Source organism: Gymnogyps californianus, chromosome 12 (assembly GCF_018139145.2).
Source record: "Gymnogyps californianus isolate 813 chromosome 12, ASM1813914v2, whole genome shotgun sequence".
Lineage (NCBI taxonomy): Eukaryota > Metazoa > Chordata > Aves > Accipitriformes > Cathartidae > Gymnogyps > Gymnogyps californianus.
The window spans coordinates 21,700,634-21,721,578 of NC_059482.1; the positions used below are offsets into that span (position 1 = coordinate 21,700,634).

General features: G+C 41.5%; 1 protein-coding gene across 1 annotated transcript in view; it reads left to right on the plus strand.

The window, feature by feature from the left end:
* GLG1 (golgi glycoprotein 1) overlaps positions 1-20,945 on the plus strand; it is an 88,260-nt gene that overhangs the window by 58,044 nt on the left and 9,271 nt on the right. Inside the window, exons 8-22 of the mRNA XM_050903724.1 lie at positions 690-904; positions 7,293-7,414; positions 8,082-8,183; positions 10,096-10,249; positions 11,941-12,078; positions 13,419-13,505; positions 14,406-14,468; positions 15,156-15,269; positions 15,669-15,757; positions 16,633-16,750; positions 17,696-17,788; positions 18,337-18,474; positions 19,809-19,932; positions 20,287-20,429; positions 20,658-20,759. Of these exons, the coding sequence (XP_050759681.1) occupies positions 690-904; positions 7,293-7,414; positions 8,082-8,183; positions 10,096-10,249; positions 11,941-12,078; positions 13,419-13,505; positions 14,406-14,468; positions 15,156-15,269; positions 15,669-15,757; positions 16,633-16,750; positions 17,696-17,788; positions 18,337-18,474; positions 19,809-19,932; positions 20,287-20,429; positions 20,658-20,759 (1,802 nt within the window). The remainder of the gene's footprint in view (positions 1-689; positions 905-7,292; positions 7,415-8,081; positions 8,184-10,095; positions 10,250-11,940; positions 12,079-13,418; positions 13,506-14,405; positions 14,469-15,155; positions 15,270-15,668; positions 15,758-16,632; positions 16,751-17,695; positions 17,789-18,336; positions 18,475-19,808; positions 19,933-20,286; positions 20,430-20,657; positions 20,760-20,945) is intronic.

Consider the following 20,945-nt stretch of genomic DNA (forward strand, 5'->3'; position numbering starts at 1 on the left):
AAAAAAGACATGTTCCTTTTGATTAAAAAAGCCAACAAACTGTCTACGTGGGGACCGTAGGAAAGCTTATAGCAGATCTAAGCATTGATTAAAGGTAGATTTCTGCACAGTTACAGTGGTTTGTTAGATGCTCCGTATATACTCTTGGTAACATATTCTATTCTGTGTTTTGGCTTCCTGAGCAAGTATGTGCTATTGCTCTAGAAAACCTTTTCCTCAGAAAATGTTTAACCTGCTGCCCAGACAAATTCCTCCCCCAATTACATATCAAGCTGGTAAATTACCAGAGGTGACTCCCATTTCTACAGTGGAAAAATGAGCCTGTGAGCATACGGGGAAAAGCTGACCTACGCTACATTAACAGCAGATCAACTGAGTGTTTTCAGCTGTTCTTCAAAAGCAACTCCTGTAATATGCAACCCAAAATAAGATTCTTCTAATCTTTCAGGAATTCTTTTTGGAAAGCTGTGTATGAAGCCATAGATTGGCTATTTTACAGGTTCAGTTAAATGACAGGAGCTACCATAACAACTAGTTTAATCCCCAGCATGTCCACTCTAGCACATTTGTTGCGATCTGGTGTCCAGAGTGTGGACGTCGTCCCTATTCTTCCAACATAATGGTAGCATAGGTCAAGAAGGGCTCTGCTAAGCATTAATACTAAATCTCGTCGTCTTCTCTTGGCTCAGGTCGACAAGTGAGCAGCGAGTGCCAGGGTGAAATGTTGGATTACCGGCGCATGCTAATGGAAGACTTCTCGCTGAGCCCAGAAATCATCCTGAGCTGCCGAGGGGAGATCGAACACCACTGCTCAGGCCTGCATCGGAAGGGTCGCACCCTGCATTGCCTGATGAAAGTAGTACGGGGCGAAAAGGGAAACGTCGGGCTGAATTGTCAGCAGGCAGTAAGATGCTTTTCTATCACTTCGCTTCTAGGTTGCCTAGTTGGTAGAAGCACTGATTTGTCTGTTAATGTTTTGCCTTGCGATAGAGATTGTGCTGAAGGCAGTCTGGCTCTGCCGGGTACCAATGAATGCTGGAGGCTGTTGTGTCATTGTCATGGTATGAAGTGTAACTTGGTATCTAGCAGCATTAACATTAGTAATGTGTTTTCCTCAAAAAATACATTTTGCATTGTTTTGCTCTGGATTTTGTACTGGATCTCCAGTAGTTCTTCTCCAGCAGCGCTCAAATCATGGAATTCTCTCCTGGGTGCAAGATGTAGGCAAACTTGCTTTTTTATAAGTTTTAAAACATTCCCTCTCCTTCCCTTTTCCCCCTATGCGCTGTGCTTGGAAATGCACTAAATCTTCTCAAAGCACCTTTCCACTCAGTTTTATTTTTGCTATTTCATTCAGCTTAAACGATGGAAATGGAACTTCAGGGACAGGTAGGTACAACATACTGCTGCACGTTGTTGTAGTTGCAGCCCCTGAAGGAAAAGTCGTTCTTCTCCAAAATACCTGTTTAAGATAGGATGATTCTTTTGCCTTTTTTAAACTCCCATTTTGGCCCAGATGCATCTTGTTTGTAGTCTCTTTAAATTAAAACAATTATTTAATATTTGTTCAAACTCATTAGTGCTTTTTAATGTGATATTACATTTTTGTACTTAATACCTGCTTTTAATGACCCATGAGCCTGGAAAAGTGACATCAATGCCAAAAACGGCTAGGGAGTGTTAGTGCTGATGTAGGAATTCGGGGAGATGTATGCTCTTGACCTCCTGCAATATACAGAACCACTGTAGTCCATTTTCAGTGTAAATGTAGCTTAAAGCCTGAGCCCAAAACGTTGCCAGTTTGTGATGTTATCAAAGATAAATGAGTATCTGTTAAGTTTTTGTAAGGCATAGGATGCTTTTGTGATGAAGCTTATTTCTGCATAAATACCAGGTGTATTGGTGCAGCAGCTGTACAGTTTGAGTCATTTCTGCGGTGAGCTGTAGTGTGTGACTTATGCTTTGCAACATTTGTGTGAAAAGCTGAATGCTTGTTTCTGTTTAAATATGAAATTGAACTTGCTGCTTCAGAACTTGATTATTTGCAAATTGTCGGAAGATCAGTTTATCTTGGGAGTAACTTCCAGATTATGAAGTGCATGTTCAGAACAAGTCGTAAGTCAAGGCAGGGGACCCCCAAAAGTGATACGAGATTTCAGACACTTGGGGAAAAAGAATATCTGTAGAAATCTGTAGGGTTTTTTTTCAGTTCTCTTAAGCTACTGCTTTATTTTTGTACAGTAAGTAGATGCAACAGCAGGGCTTGTCAATGACTGCCCTTCAAGTTGAATGACCTGTGTTTTGTTCTCTGTGCAAAAGACAGCAGGAGCAAATTAAGTGTTGATTTTATAAAATACGATTAGTTTGTCCATATTTTTATGGGCAAGAGGAAGTAGATGATTGCAAGAGTAGGATAAATGTTCCAATGCTTTGTGTTCCTGAGGACTGGCATGGTGCTATTATATAGCTGCCTACGACGTCTGAGGTACTAAATCATTTACCGTTGATATTTTTGTATGTGAATGGTAATGGTTGTCTTGGCTGTCACTGGTTTTGTTCTGTTTTGATTTATTGTGTTAGAATGAGCTTCTTGCTTTTACATTCTATGGTAGGTAAATTATCTTTGTAAGGAAGAGAAAAGGTCTGAAACCCTTCCAGATACTGTGCGGCTTGTGCAAGAGGCTCAAACTTGCCTGTCATATGAAATTGGCCCGTATGACAGGCTGTGAAGAAGGCAAGTTAGAGAGGTCCATCCCTTCATAGTAGCTGGAGCTGCTTCATTTCCTTTTGGGTACCTAGAGAGCACCTTTGACGTATGCTTCTGCTGAGCCACTGATGCTTTTCTGAAGCTGATTTCTCAGCGTATTCGTTGCCGTATGTCAGTATAGTTAAGTCTTTGAGACATGTGGATGGTCTCAGAAGTGCTGCTTCGGTAAATTCATTCATGGGGGAAAGATTGACCTGTGCTGGGGTTTCCAAAACTAGTAAGCAGACTGCATCAAAGAGCAACGACTGATTTGTTTTGGGTTTTTTTATTTACAATGTAATGTTGGTGAGAGCTCCTATCACGTCGTACCTGCAGTGGCTCCTCATCTGCAGATAGGATGGCTGCTTCAGCCATCTCCTGCTTGCTTGCTTCCTGGCTACTGCTTGGTCCACATGGCTTCAGCCCAAGTCCAGCTTAGACCAAAGCTGACTGACATTGATCCTTGCTTTCTGATGTTCTTGGGCAATTCTAATTTCAGGAACGTGGTGCTGATGCTCTCAGATTGATCTTTTGATGTGGCTGTTGATGGTGGAACTACTGGTCTGTGGCGTCTCTCTCTTATCACCCGTGGAAACAAAGGAAAACAACACGGTTGCTTTGGGGTTGTCCCAGCAGAGCTGCTGCAGTGCTTTGGGCCCATCTCCAGATGTCATCTTTTCTATGTGGAGTCAAAACTTGTGTCCCTGTGCTTTTAGTAGCATCAGTAGGTAATGCTAATACAGCACTTTGATTTCTTGGCTAGCTCAAAGCAGTAGCACTAGTCCTGAAATTCTTCAGACACACTTGCCTAGACAGTTTGCTTGAGGAAATTGGAATGGGAAGCATCTAATTTGGATCTGTTTTTACTTACTGTCCTGTCTGTCTAGGTTTGCTCTGATTCTGTTTGCCTTATGAAAGGAAGATGTTTGCCTATCTGCCAAAAACAACACAAAAAAATCCCAAAACAACAAACCATAACCGAAGAACATGCATGATTTTATTTTTCTGCAGGAGCATCTGCTCGTACCCTTTCCTGCGTGAGGAACATGAGTGATTGTTTGTACTTAAAACTGTCAACGAAATGCGTTCTCAAACCTTCTCAAACCCCAGTTTCTTGATCTGAGGGGTTTCATTTCTTCTGACACCTCAACCAGCATGATCTTGCATATGAGAGTCTGCGCTCGCAATTAACCGTGCTGTTGAGCAAGGGGCATGCCTAGATGTTTGGGTCTGAGAGCTGTGTGGTTTTTTTTATTTCAGTTTTGTTCAGTGAACTTGCCAAAATGCCCAAGTTCTGTAAATGGTAGAGGAACGATGGCTTTCTGTGTAACATAAATGGTTCAGCCTAAGTTAAAAAAAAAAAAAAAACAAACTCCCGGGTGTTTGGTCAGCCATATCTTGCCTAACTGTAGGCTTAAGTGCCTTGCTAACCCCAGCATATCACAGGTACACTCTAGCAATGCGCCCTCTTAAGGGCTGTTTGCAGTTTGGCTTTGCCATCTCGGAGAGCGCTCTGCCTGTTCTGAAGCAAAGGATAAGGCTCCTATTATTTATACTATTGCTGTACTTTTATAGGGGCATGCATTTTATTAAGGAAAAAAAAATATCATTGGAAGGAGATACTACTTCTGGAGCATATCTTCCCATGTAAAACAAGCTCTTCTTTGCTTTGGGGAAGAATATACAGCTTGGATATGTTCCAGTCATTAAATGGTCTTCAGCAAATATCATTGTTATGTTACTCTTCAAAGATGGACGTTCTGCACGTAGGGAGGGTGGGTCTGCGATGCTGTAGGTCATCAGACAGCAGATACCTGTGTCTGTTAATTGTCAGCATCAGCCCATAAAAGGTCTGCAGCTGTACTGGCAGTGTCTAGCACCTATGGTGTCACTTAGTGGAAGCAATATTTTATACTAGAGCTGCTGGCAAACTGTTTTTCAAATACGTGGCTTTTATGTTGCTCTGGTCTCATCTTTGTTTTTTCTGTTCAGTCCCTTGAGCATGTGAAACTATAATCCTTGCTAAAAGGGCAGATATTTCTGCTTCCAATTTCTAATACAGCTAATAAATTAATAGTTAATTGTTAATTTAGCTGCACATCAGGATAAAAGTTCAGAGGATTATAAAGTTTATCCATCTGCTTTTCAGCTGCAACGGTTTGTTGTGGGAGGGAGGAAAATCCTATAAAACCTTCACTTTTATCACTGGTGCCAAATTATTCCCTCGCCCCTGCAGTCAGGGCAGCTGGCTCGCTGCTGCACATCTTGCACGTGGTTGAGGATCGGGACTCGGAATCCTGCAGTAGTACCCAAAATAGGGCAGAGAGACTGGGAGGTGATCTGGTGCTTCCAAGCTGTCGTACCCAGTGCGCTTTGGCCTCTTCCGCTTGACAGCAACACAAACACCACTTAAACTGAGACCTGAGGAAGAATCTTGCCTGTACAATACTCTGGCCAGTTTATTTAATCTGTGTGTGTCAGGTTTGAGGTTTTATTCAGCCATTTGTCCTTGAGGGAGTAATTCCAGTAATCGTACTTGATCCTTTTTTATATGTAAACATCTGACATGAAGCGATCCCAGCACTTTACATGCAGAGTACTGCCCATCCGTGCAGGCTGTGTGTGCATGCCAGCAGAGCTACCATGTTCTTCTTCTTCTTGCATTGACTCTTAGGAAGTTTGTAAAGGACGCACCACTTCTCACTTCTCCTGCTGATCAAGGTGCAGCTTCCTGTTATTACCTGGATCCTGTGTTGACTTCTGTTTGACCGCTGTCAGAGTTGTATAAAATGTTTCTTTATTATTATTTTTTTAGTGAAAATATCCCAAGAATTTTTGAATCAACAGCTTGTGCCTGCTAGGCAGTGCTCTTCCGAGCTGCCTGCATCCCTTAGAAGCTGAGGCTGGGCCTAATTAACTTTGGCCAAGAGCGAGTTGCAGGAAATCCTGCGTTCCTCCCAGGCAGTCTGTGGTCTGTCCTCTTGATTACAAGCTTCCTATTGGATAAATAGCGCTAGCTTGTCTCTTCTCCAGTTCTCTGATGCTTTTTTCTTCCCCGTGTTTTGTGATGTTAGGGCTTTGCCCCTGGATGGTGTTTAGGTGCAGACTCTGAAAAGTGGAGGATAAAATTGTAACTGTGCTTTTGATTCAGTTGGGCTGGGGCCCAGTAACAAACATCATTAACTGTCAAGATGTTAACAGCGTAGACCACTTGATGTCGGTGTGCAGTTGCCTTCTAAGCAAGCCGTCTCTTTTTTGCTCCAAATTTGTTTTGGCTAAAAGTGTTTTGCCTGTCGAATGATGATACCAGTCTGCCCTATGTCAGTCTTTGGGAATTCGCAGCTTGGTGGGAAATGAAGTGGGACGTGAGGATCTTGGGCCGAGTGATGGCCCAGAAGGCTACTCCTCTCCCTAAAACTATAGATAAAGTGACACTATGAGATTTACCCAAACTCCCTTCCCCTGGCCCAGCAGATGCCTCCCAAATTCATGTTCAGATGTCATGGGCTGTGTGAAGATAACCCATCTGGATCTGATTTTGAAGCTCAGTGCTGCAGATGTTAAATTATGTTTCCGTATTAATAAGAGACAGTTATTTTTCTGAAGCTTTAATCAGAATAACTGTTTCACAAGAAGAAAGGACTTGATAAAACTTCATACTGTATTTACCTATGACAGTTGAAAGTATTTAGAAGTCACAAAAGGAGTGCAGGTATACCACAGCTTCCCATTGGCACACCTGTTCGCTAAATCTTTGGAAACTTGGTTTTCATCTTTCACTTATACTGTGGCTTCTCTTAAGTAGATGAAAACTGATGCCCTGCTTTTGTTATAGATGTGTATATATATGATACAATATTATATATAATTTTATAATAATATTTAATAATTATATAGTTTTATCTTTTTATATATTAAAAATTGTTTAATATAGACCAAATTGTGGTTACCCTGGCTTCCAAAAGCTTCAGCAGGCATACCCGAGGAAATGATATTTCATGGGCCAGCAGAACGGGACATTTTATCCTGTATTTCAGTGAAACTTTTGTGTCCTCTCCAGGCAATTCAAAAATGTTTTTAAGCTTTGTTTGTAGTTAGGCAACTGGTCTTTAAACATTGATTTGGGTTTCAGTTTAGAGCAGTAGATAGTCTTCATGGAAGTGTGTCAAATTTGCATGTTTGGTATCATCAGCCTTATGGGATGAGGATGGATCAAAAATACAATATTGAAATTTTACCAGTTCCATTTTGTATATGGTGTATATGGTGTATAAGTGGTCCAGGTATACAGTTGACGTTCAATGTGTGACTAGTCTCATCCAATGTCCCTGGGCTGCCTCATAAGGATAATTAGGGTTCAGCAGCACTGGACTCCCATGTCTGGTAATTGAGTTGACAGCACAAGTATTTGAAATAAGCGACTGTAGAGCAGAGGTCATGCCTGGTAGTGTTGTTACTGGCATAGAATTGCCATGCTGAGAAGTTGTAAGTGCTCTCATTTTGATTATTATAATTTGTTTTCCTGTCCGTAATTTCTTTCTTCCAGCTTCAAACACTGATTCAAGAAACTGACCCCGGTGCGGATTACCGCATTGACCGAGCGTTGAATGAGGCCTGTGAATCGGTGATACAGACTGCCTGCAAGCACATACGGTCTGGAGACCCAATGTAGGTGGCTCTCGGGTACATCTGATTTTTGTTTCTGTTGGGCGTCCGTGAAGGTTGTGTGGCTGACCAGTATAGATACTAAAACCTGTCCGGAAATAATGGACTCCATCCTAGCAATTCATACAGGGTTGGAGGTGTGAACAGAGCTCTGTCTTCATTCTTGCCATATAAGCAGGCTAGTATTTTTATAACAGGGCTATTTTAGCACTGGTGAAGGACGTGGCTATCTCAGGTGCTTAGATTGAATTTGTAACATTTGATGTGCTGATTTTTCTTACTACAGAAGTCTTTAGCAATATCACAAAGAAAAGTAACAAGCCTTGAAAGGCCGGTTAAGCAAACCCGTACTGCAGAGACAAATGTCGCCTTTATCTTCAGGTCTGATACATATTGTCTCCTGAGCCAGATTTTATATAAAATATTCCTTATGATTTTGTCATATATCAGACTTGCTGAGATAACTAAAACAATGGCATTTAAGAGGGTACAAACGTGGTATACGGTTGTTTCAGATGTAATCTTTTTGAAGGAATACAAAGATCTTCACTGCATTTGAACGTCTTATCAGTCTTTCCAATGAACCATAGATTCACCAACACCAACTGTTACAAGGAAGCTCAGCATGATTATAACAGTCTGTTGCCTAACTTTGTTGTTCTGTTTGCAGGATTCTGTCTTGCCTCATGGAGCACTTATATACTGAGAAGATGGTGGAGGACTGTGAGCATAGGCTCTTGGAGCTCCAGTATTTTATATCTCGTGATTGGAAGTGAGTACTGCAAAGCAAGATTTATCCTCACTTGATGCTTGTATTTAGTGTTTGTATGCATTAGCAGTTCCTTGCAAAGCAATATAGCTTATGCTTGTTCAAAAGAGAACTTTTAAGCGTGCCAGGTCTGTAAGGCATTAATGCCTGTCTGGAACAGTAGAAGCAAAAGCTGCTTAGAAAAAGTGTGGTGCTTACTTAAGTCAGGTACTCACTTAGAAATGAGGCAACCCTAAAAAGCGTCTCAAGTTTGAGCTCTGAAATTCAATGCATCTTTAATTAAAAGAAGTCTCTCTGGCCGTATTGAAGTGGAAGGTCACTTTCTGTGCAGGTGGCAGCCAGTTTTATCTGCTCTGAGCGCTACAATATGGGAGTTAAGAAAACCAAGCTATTAAATATAACAAAGAGCTACTGTGTGAGATGCTCCCTGCTTCCATTTCTGCCTTTTTTCAAGTTCTCTAGGTGTGATTACAGCCTGTAGAGCCGGTGTAATTCCCTTTGGAGCACTACTTTTCCAACTTTCTCATCCAAAGATGGCAGTGCTTTGTTTTTAAATATATACAGAGCCCCTTGTGTCTGTGTGGAGATGAGGAGAGTATAAATTTGATAAACATGACCAGTGAGGAAAGAATAAGTGTTTGCTTTTCTGAAGAAGATTGACAGGTGAGAAAGCAGAGTACATCAAATGGGGTTACTGCAAGAAATGGAATAATTGTTCTCGGCGACCACAAGGAGTGTAAGGCAAGAGGTCATGGGCTTCGATTACTGCAAAGGGTATTCAAATCAAACATTAAGAAAATCTGACTCATAGCTGTATCTATGGGCAGCACTGCCAGTAGTTAAGAGCTGACATGCTCTGGGAACCTTCTGCTTTTCAAATACATGGGGCTTCATGGACCAGAGAGTTTAGGGCTTTGTGGCTGTTTATTTAGTCACCTCGATAACTGTCCCCATAGGTAGACAAGAATACTTAATTTTTTTTTCCTCCTCTTCCTGTTTCTCTTCATTGCTGATTCTCCTGCCTGTACCATGTTTCCAGGAGGTAATTCATTGCTTGAGCCAAACTTAGTGATGGGAAGAAGGAAGACTGAGTATTTGCATTTTGCTAGGAGTAAAGATAATTCTAATTCATACTGCAGGCTGGGCAACATTAGCTCATCTTTCTTGTTTAACCACTGTTCCCTAGAACTGGCTTATAAAAACTGTTTTATTAACTCTGCGCCTAGCACAGATGCACGGAGTAGAAGTGGTTTTCTTACTGCTTTTATCATTATCTATGTAATTGTGTCCACTGGTATCACTTGATGTTTGCCTTCTAAAGTGTTGTAGAAATCTGAAGTTTCCATTTTGGAAAGTTGGCAATATCTCACTTAGCTTTAATGTAATTAAACTTCATCTTAAGAGATCTGCACTTGCAGTTTTCTTGTATGCAAAAGCAAGGGATGCTGAGTCTTCAGCTAGCTCAAACCCAGAGCAGACAATAATTAATCTAACTCAGATTTTTAGGAAACTGGCATTTCAAAATGGCAGCAGTACAAAGTATGCATAAGATATTATACAAGCAAAACATGCTATGTACCTGCCTTTCTGCTGCTTTAGGGCATCAAGGAGATGATTTCTTTTCTCCTGTGTCAGCATTTGGCTGGCATGCTGCAGAAGAGAATGGGAGGCGCTTCAAGAAGCGTTGAAGATTTAATCTGTAACTACAGTGTATTTTTGCAGGATTAGGGAGTTGATTCCAAATTGAGTGACAGGCCTTTTGCCACCTGTTGGTTCAGTTGGTTAGACACTGCTGCTGGATGATGTGGTGGTGTATGAAACTTGAAGTGGATTTTTTCTGCCTCAGAAGCATTTCAGAATATGAAAAGCATTAAAGGTTTGAATAAAGTGCTAGTGATAACTTTTCTGTTTGCAGATTGGATACAGTCCTTTACCGCAAGTGTCAGGGAGATGCCTCCCGTCTCTGCCATACCCATGGCTGGAATGAGACTAGTGAGCTGATGCCTCCAGGGGCTGTTTTCTCCTGCTTGTACAGGCATGCGTACCGCACAGAGGAGCAAGGAAGGAGGGTAAGTGCTAGACTGCAACTTACTGCTCTTTGATCTGTGGTAGAAGGGTTGCATGTACATTTGGAAGTTGGACATACTGTGCTAGAACTGCCAGAACTCACAAAAGCTACTTAAAAGCATTTACTGTAGGTCGTACTTGCACTGCTTCGGTTGCCCAACTCCTCCTCAGGTGTGGCCGGAAGGTCTGTGGTGGTGTTCTGGTAAGGCAAAATAGCCACATCAAGATGTGACAGTTGCCCGCAGGGGGAACTGTGTGCTGACAAAGAACTTGGGTATATCTGTTTAGACACAGTGCAAGTCCCCCCCCTTGTCTTTCCAAAGAGGAATGTGATTCCTTGTAGATAGCTAGCATAGCTGCAAAATTGGTTTTATGCAAAAAGGAGTTCCAAGCCCAGCTTTCCAAGGCTGTTTCTAATTAAGTTCTGATTTGAGTACAACTTCAGATTATATTCCATTAAATTCTTCCTATTGATATAAAGCACCCTTTCAGTGCTTTGGAGCGTACAGTACTGGTAAATGTGCTTATGCTGTCTCTAAAGAAGACAGTAGGGATCTGACTTGCTGCCCTGCAGTCTGGAGATCTGCCATAATCACATTTATTTGGTTCAGAGCTATTCTTCTCAAGTTTGCTGCCCTCTCGTGCCTTTATCAAGGCACTCCCTCGAAAGCAACTGGGTACTCGGTTCCGTTTCTTTGGGCGCTGTAGTGTACACAGCCCCTAGGAGTTGGTGGGTTCACACAATGGGTTGGCTTAAAAATTAATTTCTGCAGCTTGATTTAAAAGGTCTTTTGTGGCAGAGGTCAAGTATTGATTGAAAGCATCTCTCTTTTAGGAATAATTCTTCTTAATGCAGTTTCTTCGTCTGCTGAGTTGAGAGTTTTTAATTCTATTTTATATTAATGCTGACCAAAGAAATCAATAGCCACCCTGCAAATAATCTATCAGAGAGAGAAAAGGCTTTTAAATGTATTTTTCTTGTGGTAAGTAGGCTAAGGGAGCAGCTGTCATTTTGAAATTTAGCATTTGAAAGCAAACTCCTCAGAGGTTAGATCTGTACTTTCTTCCAGTGCTGTGCAGAAAATGCTAGGTAACATCCAGTGGTTTGGATTTTTAAATGTATGAAGTCTTAAGCTTCGACCGGTGCATTTTAGGTCTGACAAGCTCCATTCCAATATCCCTTGATTTTCTATAATTTGTTTCTTCCTCAGTCTTGGCAAATGCTGGCTCTGATGTGCTGCAGTGGGGATTTCTGAGAAGAAATTACAGCTGGACTAATTGCCTCATTCTGGGCTTCCCTTTTGGTATTGAGGGCATGAGCTATTTTGACTTTCTTCTCCAGAAGCAGTCTGTAGCTTTGAATGAAAGAGGCAGCGCAGCAGATAATCTAGGGACCTGCTTTCACATCTCATTTCAAAAGCAAAGTGAAGGTTTAAGAATATAAAATTTATTTTAGTGGAATGAAAGGAGCCTTCATCGAAACTAAATGACAGAGCTCCAAACTCTTTCGGAGCCTGGATCGCTTGTGGGGGCCCCAGCAGGCTCGTGCTGAGCAGTACAGGACGACTACTGTGCTTTCTGGGATTGCTGATGGCATTCGTGGTCACTCTCAGTACCTTACCTGACAGCATCTTGTTTGCATTGTATGGATTTAGAGACCCCAAATGCTAAATGCTCTTTGCCCTCTTTGCAGCTATCACGAGAGTGCAGAGCAGAGGTCCAGAGAATCCTCCATCAGCGTGCCATGGATGTGAAGCTGGACCCAGCCCTCCAGGACAAGTGCATGATTGACTTAGGGAAGTGGTGCAGTGAAAAAACGGAGACAGGGCAGGTACTGTACACAGTCACACTGCTAATTCATTTGCAAAGCTGGAGGGGTGGGAAGGTGTCCTGGTTTCGGCTTGGATAGAGTTAGTTTTCTTCTTAGTAGCTGGTACAGCGCTGTGTTTTGGATTTAGTGTGAGAATACTGTTGATAACACGCTGATGTTTCAGTTGTTGCTAAGTAGCACTTATCTGAAGTTAAGGATTTTCAGTTTCCCATGCTCTGCCAGCAAGCAGGTGTGCAAGAAGCTGGGAGGGAGCATGGCCAGGGCAGCTGACCCGAACTAGCCAAAGGGGTATTCCATACCACAGAACGTCATGCCCAGTATATAAACTGGGGGGAGTTGGCCGGGAGGGGCGGATCACTGCTCGGGCATCGGTCAGCGGGTGGTGAGCAATTGCATTGTGCATCCCTTGTCTTTTCTCGGGTTTTATTTCTCTTTTTGGGGGGGGGGGGGTGCGGGGGAGATAAGAATGGTTTAATAACTAAAGTAAAATAAAATATAATACTAACAATAATAATAATTGTAATGAAAAGGACTATAACAAAAACAGGACAGAAGGGCAAAAAAGGGGACAAAGGGACATTTGTTGTTAGCTGTCTCTTTATAGCTGAGAATATATTAAAAATGCATGCAGTTTGCAACATAATCTACGCTAGACCGAGAGACAGAGGTGATATGAAGAAGCCTTGCACCTACTGCATGGCTTCAGTAGGTTCAAATGTGTAGTGGAATGAGAAGGGGGAAGGGGATAGTTAACAAGAAGGACTTTAATGAAGCAACCCCACCCCACCCTGACTCTTATTTGTAATATTCTATTACAAGCTTGACATTTCCCACATAAACTTTATCCCATTTTTATTTGGCAAATACTGACATGCTTCCTGTGTTTATACAGAACTGAACTAACATCTGCTGCTACTTAACAAAGTTTTTCAACAAATACTTTCATGTTAAATTGCTGTGCCCTAGCATAGCTGTAGGGGAGGAGCCATTCAACAGCAGAGGCAGTAGAGCATACACCATTGTGTTTTTGAAGTGCCCATCATAGGTTGTAGTTTGGGTAATTAACCTCTCATTAAGGTTATGTGAAGGGCAAATTAAATATGGTATTCCAGAAGTGAAAGCACATCATGCCACTTTTGAGAACAAGCAGTAACATCCTAGACCAACATTCTCAATCACTACTGCGTGTATGTGTTCCAGGAGTGCCAGTAGAGGAGTGGGATTAAATGAGACTTAGGACTTTACAAGGAGGAGGGCAGTTTCACATGCGTTACAGTATTTTAAGCCTAAATTTTCAAATTGAGTTCTTGGATCGCACACTAAAATGTCTGTTTTTGTAGGAGCTGGAATGCCTTCAGGACCATCTTGATGACTTGGTGCCTGATTGCAGAGACATAGTGGGAAACCTCACTGAGCTGGAGTCTGAGGTGAGCAGTTTGCAGCCTGGGATGAAAGGAATAGTTGAGCATGTCTAGTTAAGCATGTCACTTTGATAGCGATTGGAAAAAAGTGTGGTTAGAGTAGCTGCAGAAATGCAGCTCTCTGGGATCAAGCAGAGACCATCCATTCTACCTCGTACAATCTAAGTTTCCATGTGGGGTTCTTGAGGAAGAGAATTGAACAGTGGTTCAGGATTTTAGGCTGGTGATGACATTTCTCCTGCTTAAAATCGGTTATGGTACTGAAGCTAAGATTTCTTGCACAGGTAACCCAGTTACCTGTAGTACAAGTCAAGATACGTCACGGGACTTCGTTTTCGGTCTTGCTTGCAAGTAGTTTTGAGTACCATATTGCAACTTCCCTCCCCTGTCCCAAAAATTTTGCAAGGAGTAACTGTCAGGTGCATCATTAGAGGTTTTCAGTGAGGTCAGCAGCTTTATTTTATGAAGCTGCATATTTGACTATCTTGCCCCAAACTGTTCCCTCTATCTCTTAAAATTTACAGTGTACCCTAGGGAAAGCTTCCTTCCAGTGGTTACAAAATGATTTGCTCAAAACTATCGTTAATCTTTAACTCCTGCCTAGGTGTAAGGTGATTTCTAGTGCTGTAGCATCCAGTTCAGAGAAGGTTGGCTGAAATATCCAAGCAATGAGTTTCTGTGGAGACCAGGCTCTTCCCTTAAGCTGGAAGGCTTGGCTTGTATTTGCCATGTTGTTGGCAAGAGTGAACCCTAGAATTTCCAGAACTGAAGGGCAAAGCTGTCTGGATTGCATCTTTCAAAACCCTGTAAACTCGGTTGAGTTTAACTTGTTATCACAGTTTTTTTTTCAGGGTCTTTTTTCTTGTCCATTCACTGTGAAAATGAAATATTGCATGTTTTCTGCAGGACATTCAAATTGAAGCCTTGCTGATGAGAGCGTGTGAGCCCATTATCCAGACGTTCTGTCATGTGAGTGCTCTGTAACAGTGTGAATATCTTTGGGGGAAAAAAACACTGTGTGGGAAAGGTTAGAGGTTTTTAGTATTACTTCTTGGTGTACTTGCTACAGTTCAAAAGTAAAATCAGAGGTAAGCAGTTATAAAAGTCTTTAATTAAAAAACAACCTTAAAACAAAAATTCTTAGTTCCATCTAGTACTTCTGCTGTTGTGAGAGCCCTAGCACAAAAGCTAGAGGTTTAAAGATGAAAATTGCCCTGTAATTGGAAGAATCACTTTTTACAGTGGATTAAAACCTCAACTTTTTTCCTTCCCCCTTGCCCGCAGGCAGTGTGTCTAGCCACTCCACTCTGTGCAGCTGCTCAGCATTGCTGAAATAACTTCTTACATTGCTCTGGGATTGAGTAGTTAAATAGCAACGAAGGCACCTAACTGTAATACTTCATATAAGCATTGAGTCTCTGCAGTATGTTCTCCTGAGTCTGTGTGCATGTGCCTGAGATGATTCTTTTCTGAACTATATCTATAAATATAGTTGTGTGGTACAGCTCTAGGGTGGTCAGTTAACGGTGAGTGTAAGCTCACAGTAGAGTGTGGGACTGCAAGTTCCATTATTTCCTGGTCACAGTGGGCTAAAGGAGCATAAAAATCATGACTTGTAAGAGTAGCTCATTTTTAAGCCTTTCATCTCTTCTTCAGGAGGTTGCAGATAACCAGATTGATTCTGGGGACCTGATGGAGTGTCTAATACAGAACAAACACCAGAAGGAAATGAATGAAAAATGTGCGATCGGAGTTACTCATTTCCAGTTGGTAAGCAGCGCTCTTCTCTGCTATCAATGGAAGCCTGTTCTGTTTGTTGAGGGTGTTGACAGGAATTAGCTAATTATAAAACGCCTCCTTCTTTGAGATTGATTTCCCACTGTATTTAAAGTGCTCTTGTGAATTCAGACAGTTGTACTCACATGCCTGGTCATAAATGGTCACTTCTGGAGATGATTTATTTTCAGGCCCTTCTTCCTTCCTGGCGTATGGTAGATAGGGTCCCAGCTTCTTCAGCAGTGCAGCGTCCCCCTTGCTTCCCCATTAATAAGTTGTGGACAAAAGCATTTGCTGATTGTATGATTCAACAAGTGTTCTTTTGGGCAGCACTTTTCATTTTTTTTTCCTCCAGGTGACCAAAGGGGTTTTTTCCTCATTTCTCTCTTGCAGGTTCAAATGAAAGATTTTAGGTTCTCATACAAGTTTAAAATGGCTTGCAAGGAGGATGTGCTGAAACTTTGCCCCAACATCAAAAAAAAGTATGTAGCACCTGACCAAACAGCAATCTGATTGTATAAATATATAATAAAGTTACAGGATATTTCATGATCGGACAGAAAAAGCTGGGCTTCCTTTAAAGGCTGATTATTTTGTGTGTGTTAGTGACTGCATTCTGCACATGCTTAAGGTAGAGGCATTGCCTGCCTCTTTAAAATTTCTTTTGCTTTATTCTTGCATACAAGCTTGTCCTCTTTATTCTTTGTGCTCTGAAAATAGCTAATGATTACGATTAGTGGACTGCATGTCCTGGGATGTTTTATATCCTTGCTAGATTCATCGTCTTCTAAGATGCAGGCTACCGTTGTTCCAGTTGCTGATCTGGGAAGGGAAAATATCCCACTTGTCTTAGCTGGTTTATTCATTTTGGTATAAGGGGGTTTTTTTATGGCCTACTGCAATGACGTAAGGCTAAATTACACCCAAGGTCAATCCTGTTCGTGGATAGCAAGACTATTTGCATTTTATGATATAAATGCCCTTCCCATAATGCAAAAGGATTGCTTGTAATGCCATGTAGGTATTCACCTTCATCTGTTTCTGAGATGAAGCTTTTCTAAAGTGCTCACATGACTGAAGAGCACAGGTCTTGCTGGGCAGGAGTGTGGTGGGATTTTGAATATCTTCCTGTCTGCTGATCTAGACTCCAATTAGATAGCATCAGATTTAGCTTTTAACTGTGATCCAGTTACTCTACATAGAGCTGTACCCAGGCTAGAAGTAAGCACAGATGCACAAGGACTCTATGTTGTGTTTGGGTTCTTGGAGTCGGTTTCTCTGATGTGGTGATCCAACACCAATCTTGGCTGGTCTAAGTGAAGGGTATGTGAGTAAAAAGCTGTTTTCTTTTCTGCAGGGTGGATGTAGTGATCTGTCTGAGCACAACTGTGCGCAATGATACTTTGCAGGATGCCAAGGAGCACAGGGTCTCTCTGAAGTGCCGCAAACAGCTGCGTGTTGAGGAGCTAGAGATGGTAAACATGCATGAAACTCTTGATCTGCCCGCTCTTCTAGCGAGGTCCTTCAATTAAAGCTTCCTCATTTGTCCACCCTGGAAAAAAAGGAAGCTCATTTGTAAGATGTATCTAATTTATTTTTTCCACTCTTCTTACAACACGAGGCTCAATTGCCCTTCACGGTGAAAGTAATGATTGTCTACTTTTAATGCTTTAAATATAGTGTCATGAAGGCTAAGGCAAGCTAAATGGTCATTGGAATTTCAGCTAGAAGTGATTATGTTTAGTGTTAGATAGCAATGTGCTACACATGCTGATGTCCTTGAAGTCCTCTAGGAGAGAATAAAAGCGTCATTTTACAGACTGAGGAAACAAGCACAGATGAAGCAACTTGACTCCAGCTGCTCTAAGTTGCTCAGTGGATAAATAGGAGTAGCATTTGTTCTGGTAGGCAAGGCTGCCTCTCAGCTTCCTGCTGCAGTGCTTGCAGAACTAAACTCTTAAGGTCTTTGTCCAGTAGATATTGTTTGAGTGTTAAAGCTTCACCTTAAGTAGGCCCATATCAGAAGAGGCAGCGCTTTTGCCTTTGTATGGAAGAATTCACATGCTGGGCATCACTAAAAGCAGGAAACTTCATTCACATCCTCCAGATCACCCAATAGATGGGTGGCTATTGATATGTCCTTTAGCTTTCACATGAAAAGATTTTAGTTGTCTTGGACAAACTGGTTTAAGCCCTTTCTTCAGTGTAAAAAGCCAACTGATCCACTGCATGGATTTGCAAAGTTGATTTCCCACTAACACCACTTCTCACACCCAAGACTCTTAAATTCAAAGAAACTGACCTGCCTGTTGTGAGAGTTGCTTGCTTTTTGTGAGTAGAGGGCTCTAGTTAATAGATTAACAAAGTAAAATAGTCTTTAGAGTCCTACTTAAAAGTTTATATTGTAATTTATCCTGCAGACCGAGGATATCAGACTTGAACCAGAACTGTATGAGGCTTGTAAAAGTGACATCAAGAATTACTGCCAAAACGTGCCCTATGGCAATGCTCAGGTAATGGATTTTATTAATAATTTACAATTTAATTTGTACTTTCATTTCAGAAAACTTTTGAAGAACACTTTTGCCACCTGTGAGTGCAGCTTTAGATTTTCATTTTGATATCACTGAAATCTTTTGGCAGTATTTTGGAACATTAAATTTTTTTTTTCCCACTGGTTTACAAGCACTAATACTGGGTGAATGCAGTGAGCACTTCATTCTTCAGTTAATGCTAGTTTTGAGCTATTAGCAGCTGGTTACTGCAAATGTTGCTGGAGATTTCTTAAGCATAATGTCTGCAAGATGAGGTTTGGGGTTTTGGAGTAAGTCCCGGTGACCCTCTTCATCTCATTAAATCTTTGTGAGAAAAGATGAGCTTAAAGCAAGTCCTGGAAATAAGCATTGGTAATGACTTTTGATAAAATCTGGGCATTGGGAACTTAACTGCACAGATCAGGTGAAGATAGCCATTAGGGGAACACATAGCTGTGCGTTTTGAGCAGCATATGTCAGAATGATATCAACAATGTGTCCGTTATGGTTGTAATACTGTGTTGTAGATTATTGAATGCTTGAAAGAAATCAAGAAGCAGTTGAGTACCCGGTGCCACCAGAAGGTGTTTAAACTGCAGGAGACAGAGATGATGGATCCAGAACTGGACTACACGCTCATGAGGGTCTGCAAGCAGATGATCAAGGTAATGGTAGCGTGCTGATTTAAGAGGGTGAGGTTGGGATATAAGAGCTCTGTTGATTTTGAGCTTCCCATAAAGGCTTGTTACAAGACTACTGTGTTGTTTCAGAAGTATGATTGCTTTTTTGCAAAGTAATCCGTTTCTTAACTCTGAATCAGGCTGAGGTTTCTTCAGGGCTCTTCTCTTTCAACTTTACTTCCTCCAAATATCTGATCAAAGCCTGTGCACTAGTAAATTTGTCTTCCCAACTGCCAGCACAATTGAGGAGGAAGTCTGTGCTGAGGCTTCTAATACAGTTTTCATCCAGTTGGGTTTGGATTTGGATTGGCTTTTAGCAAAGGTGAAGAAGTTATGATTACAGAGAGGAGCAACATCTTCAGTTTCCTGCTGACCTGGTGCACACAGACTTTCATCAAACTGATAAAGCAGGCGAAATCATGCAAAACTTAAAATTAGAAATGCTGGCTTAAAGTGGTACCACGTGGAAAGCAGCAGTGAATGTTAATACAAGGCACTCTTGCACAGTAGCCAGAATTGCAGACCCTGCAACACTAGTATGTGTGGTCTGTATGCAGTACCCTGGCTCCATACGGTGGCCGAAGCAGAACATCTTGGGAATTTATTGCTCTCCAGTACAGACTTATGCTTTTGAAAAAAGACCTGTAATCTCACCAAAATGGTGAGGATTAGAAAGTGCGACAGCCTTATCTTACACCCACAGAATTAGTTTCTGACAAAAGAAATTAGTACCTTGGTCTGAATTTTGGGTAAGCTGGTTCACTTTTGACTATCTAACTCAGGGCAGGAACGGGCAAATTAGTATCAGTGAACTGTTCTCTGCTTTCTCGTTCTGTGTGGTCTTACTTTGTCCTGAGTGTTACTAATGAAGTCTTTACCTGTCACTTTGTCCAGCCAGCATTTATGCAGAACAGCGATATGTGTATAGACTTAAAAGATTCCCTTTTTAGTTTCCAAAATAAAGGGGAGCAAAAGTAGTTGGGTATGAGACCTAATCTGGTGAGTATTTCTTGCAAAGTGTACTGTAACTTAAGAATAGAAAATAAAGGCAAATTGCTTTTGATACTGCCAACACAAGCTGGAGCCTAGAAGCCAGTCAAGACTGTACGGCTTAGTGCTTACTCCGTAAGCGGAGATATTCATGCCCATAGTCAATTTAGAGAGTAGCACTGTTCTTTTTAACAGGAGGTGTTGGGGGCTAGGGAGTGTGTCTGTATACCTCTGGGTTGGGCAGGTGGTTATTCTCTTCCATGAATATAGCTGGGGTTTTTTTCAAGTGCTTAGTGATGGAACTTGGGTTTTTTGGGTTTTTTTTGTAGCGGTTTTGTCCAGAAGCAGACTCAAAAAATATGTTGCAGTGTTTGAAACAAAACAAGAACAGTGAAGTGATGGATCCTAAATGCAAGCAGATGATTACCAAGCGCCAGATTACACAGAACACAGGTATCGTCTTCTGAAAAAAACTTCACTTGCCTGCCTGAGCTGTTGAGTGGTCTGCATGGCTGAAAGAATATTTGCTTTGTTTTATTCTCCTTCCTGGTTGTCAGTGCACACACTGACTTTATTCAGTCAAATTCTTGAGGGTCAGCATGCGTTATTGGATCCACTTTATTCCTGAAGGTCTTACCTCACAAGTTAGTATTTTTTCACAACAGAATTTTATTTTTCCACAGAATTAAATTTATTGGTGGTACGATGTCATCCAGGAAATTTCTGTCAAATCTCTTTTGCAGTGTTATGTTCTGTAATCTGAAGAGATGTGTACTCTAATGAAGTTCTGTCGTCTTTCCCGGTTAGATTACCGCTTAAATCCAGTGCTCAGGAAGGCCTGCAAAGCAGACATACCGAAATTCTGCCAAAATATCCTGAATAGGGCCAAGGATGATACAGAGTTGGAAGGGCAAGTCATCTCATGCCTGAAGTTGAAGTATGCAGATCAGGTGAGTAGAGCTGGTGCATGCAAATGAGAGACTGTGCTGAGCAACACTCACTGAATAACAAATCAAACTTGGGCTTGTGGTGTGTTCAATGTATGTAACAGGCTGTACATAAATGAGGTTTTTATGCTCCTATACAAGTATTACAGAATACACAGGTTAAAATGCAAGGTGATTGATTTCTGAAAATAAAGGTCATTGAGTAGGTTAATGACTTTCTCCGCTTAATAGCGTCTCTCTCCAGACTGCGAGGACCAAATTCGAGTGATAATCCAGGAATCGGCTCTTGATTATCGGCTGGATCCCCAACTTCAGATGCACTGTTCTGATGAGGTAGGAGAATTAGCTCCGCAGCTACTTTTTCAGGATGAAAACTCCCTTCATGTTTCATGAAGTCCCTTCATGTAACAGATTTTTGTTTCTTAAAACATGAACTCTCCTGGTAATTAAAAGAAACAAAAAACCCCCCTTTGAACTGCTTCTAGCTAGCCAGGTTCTCTGCTTGTGACTTTTGTCCAG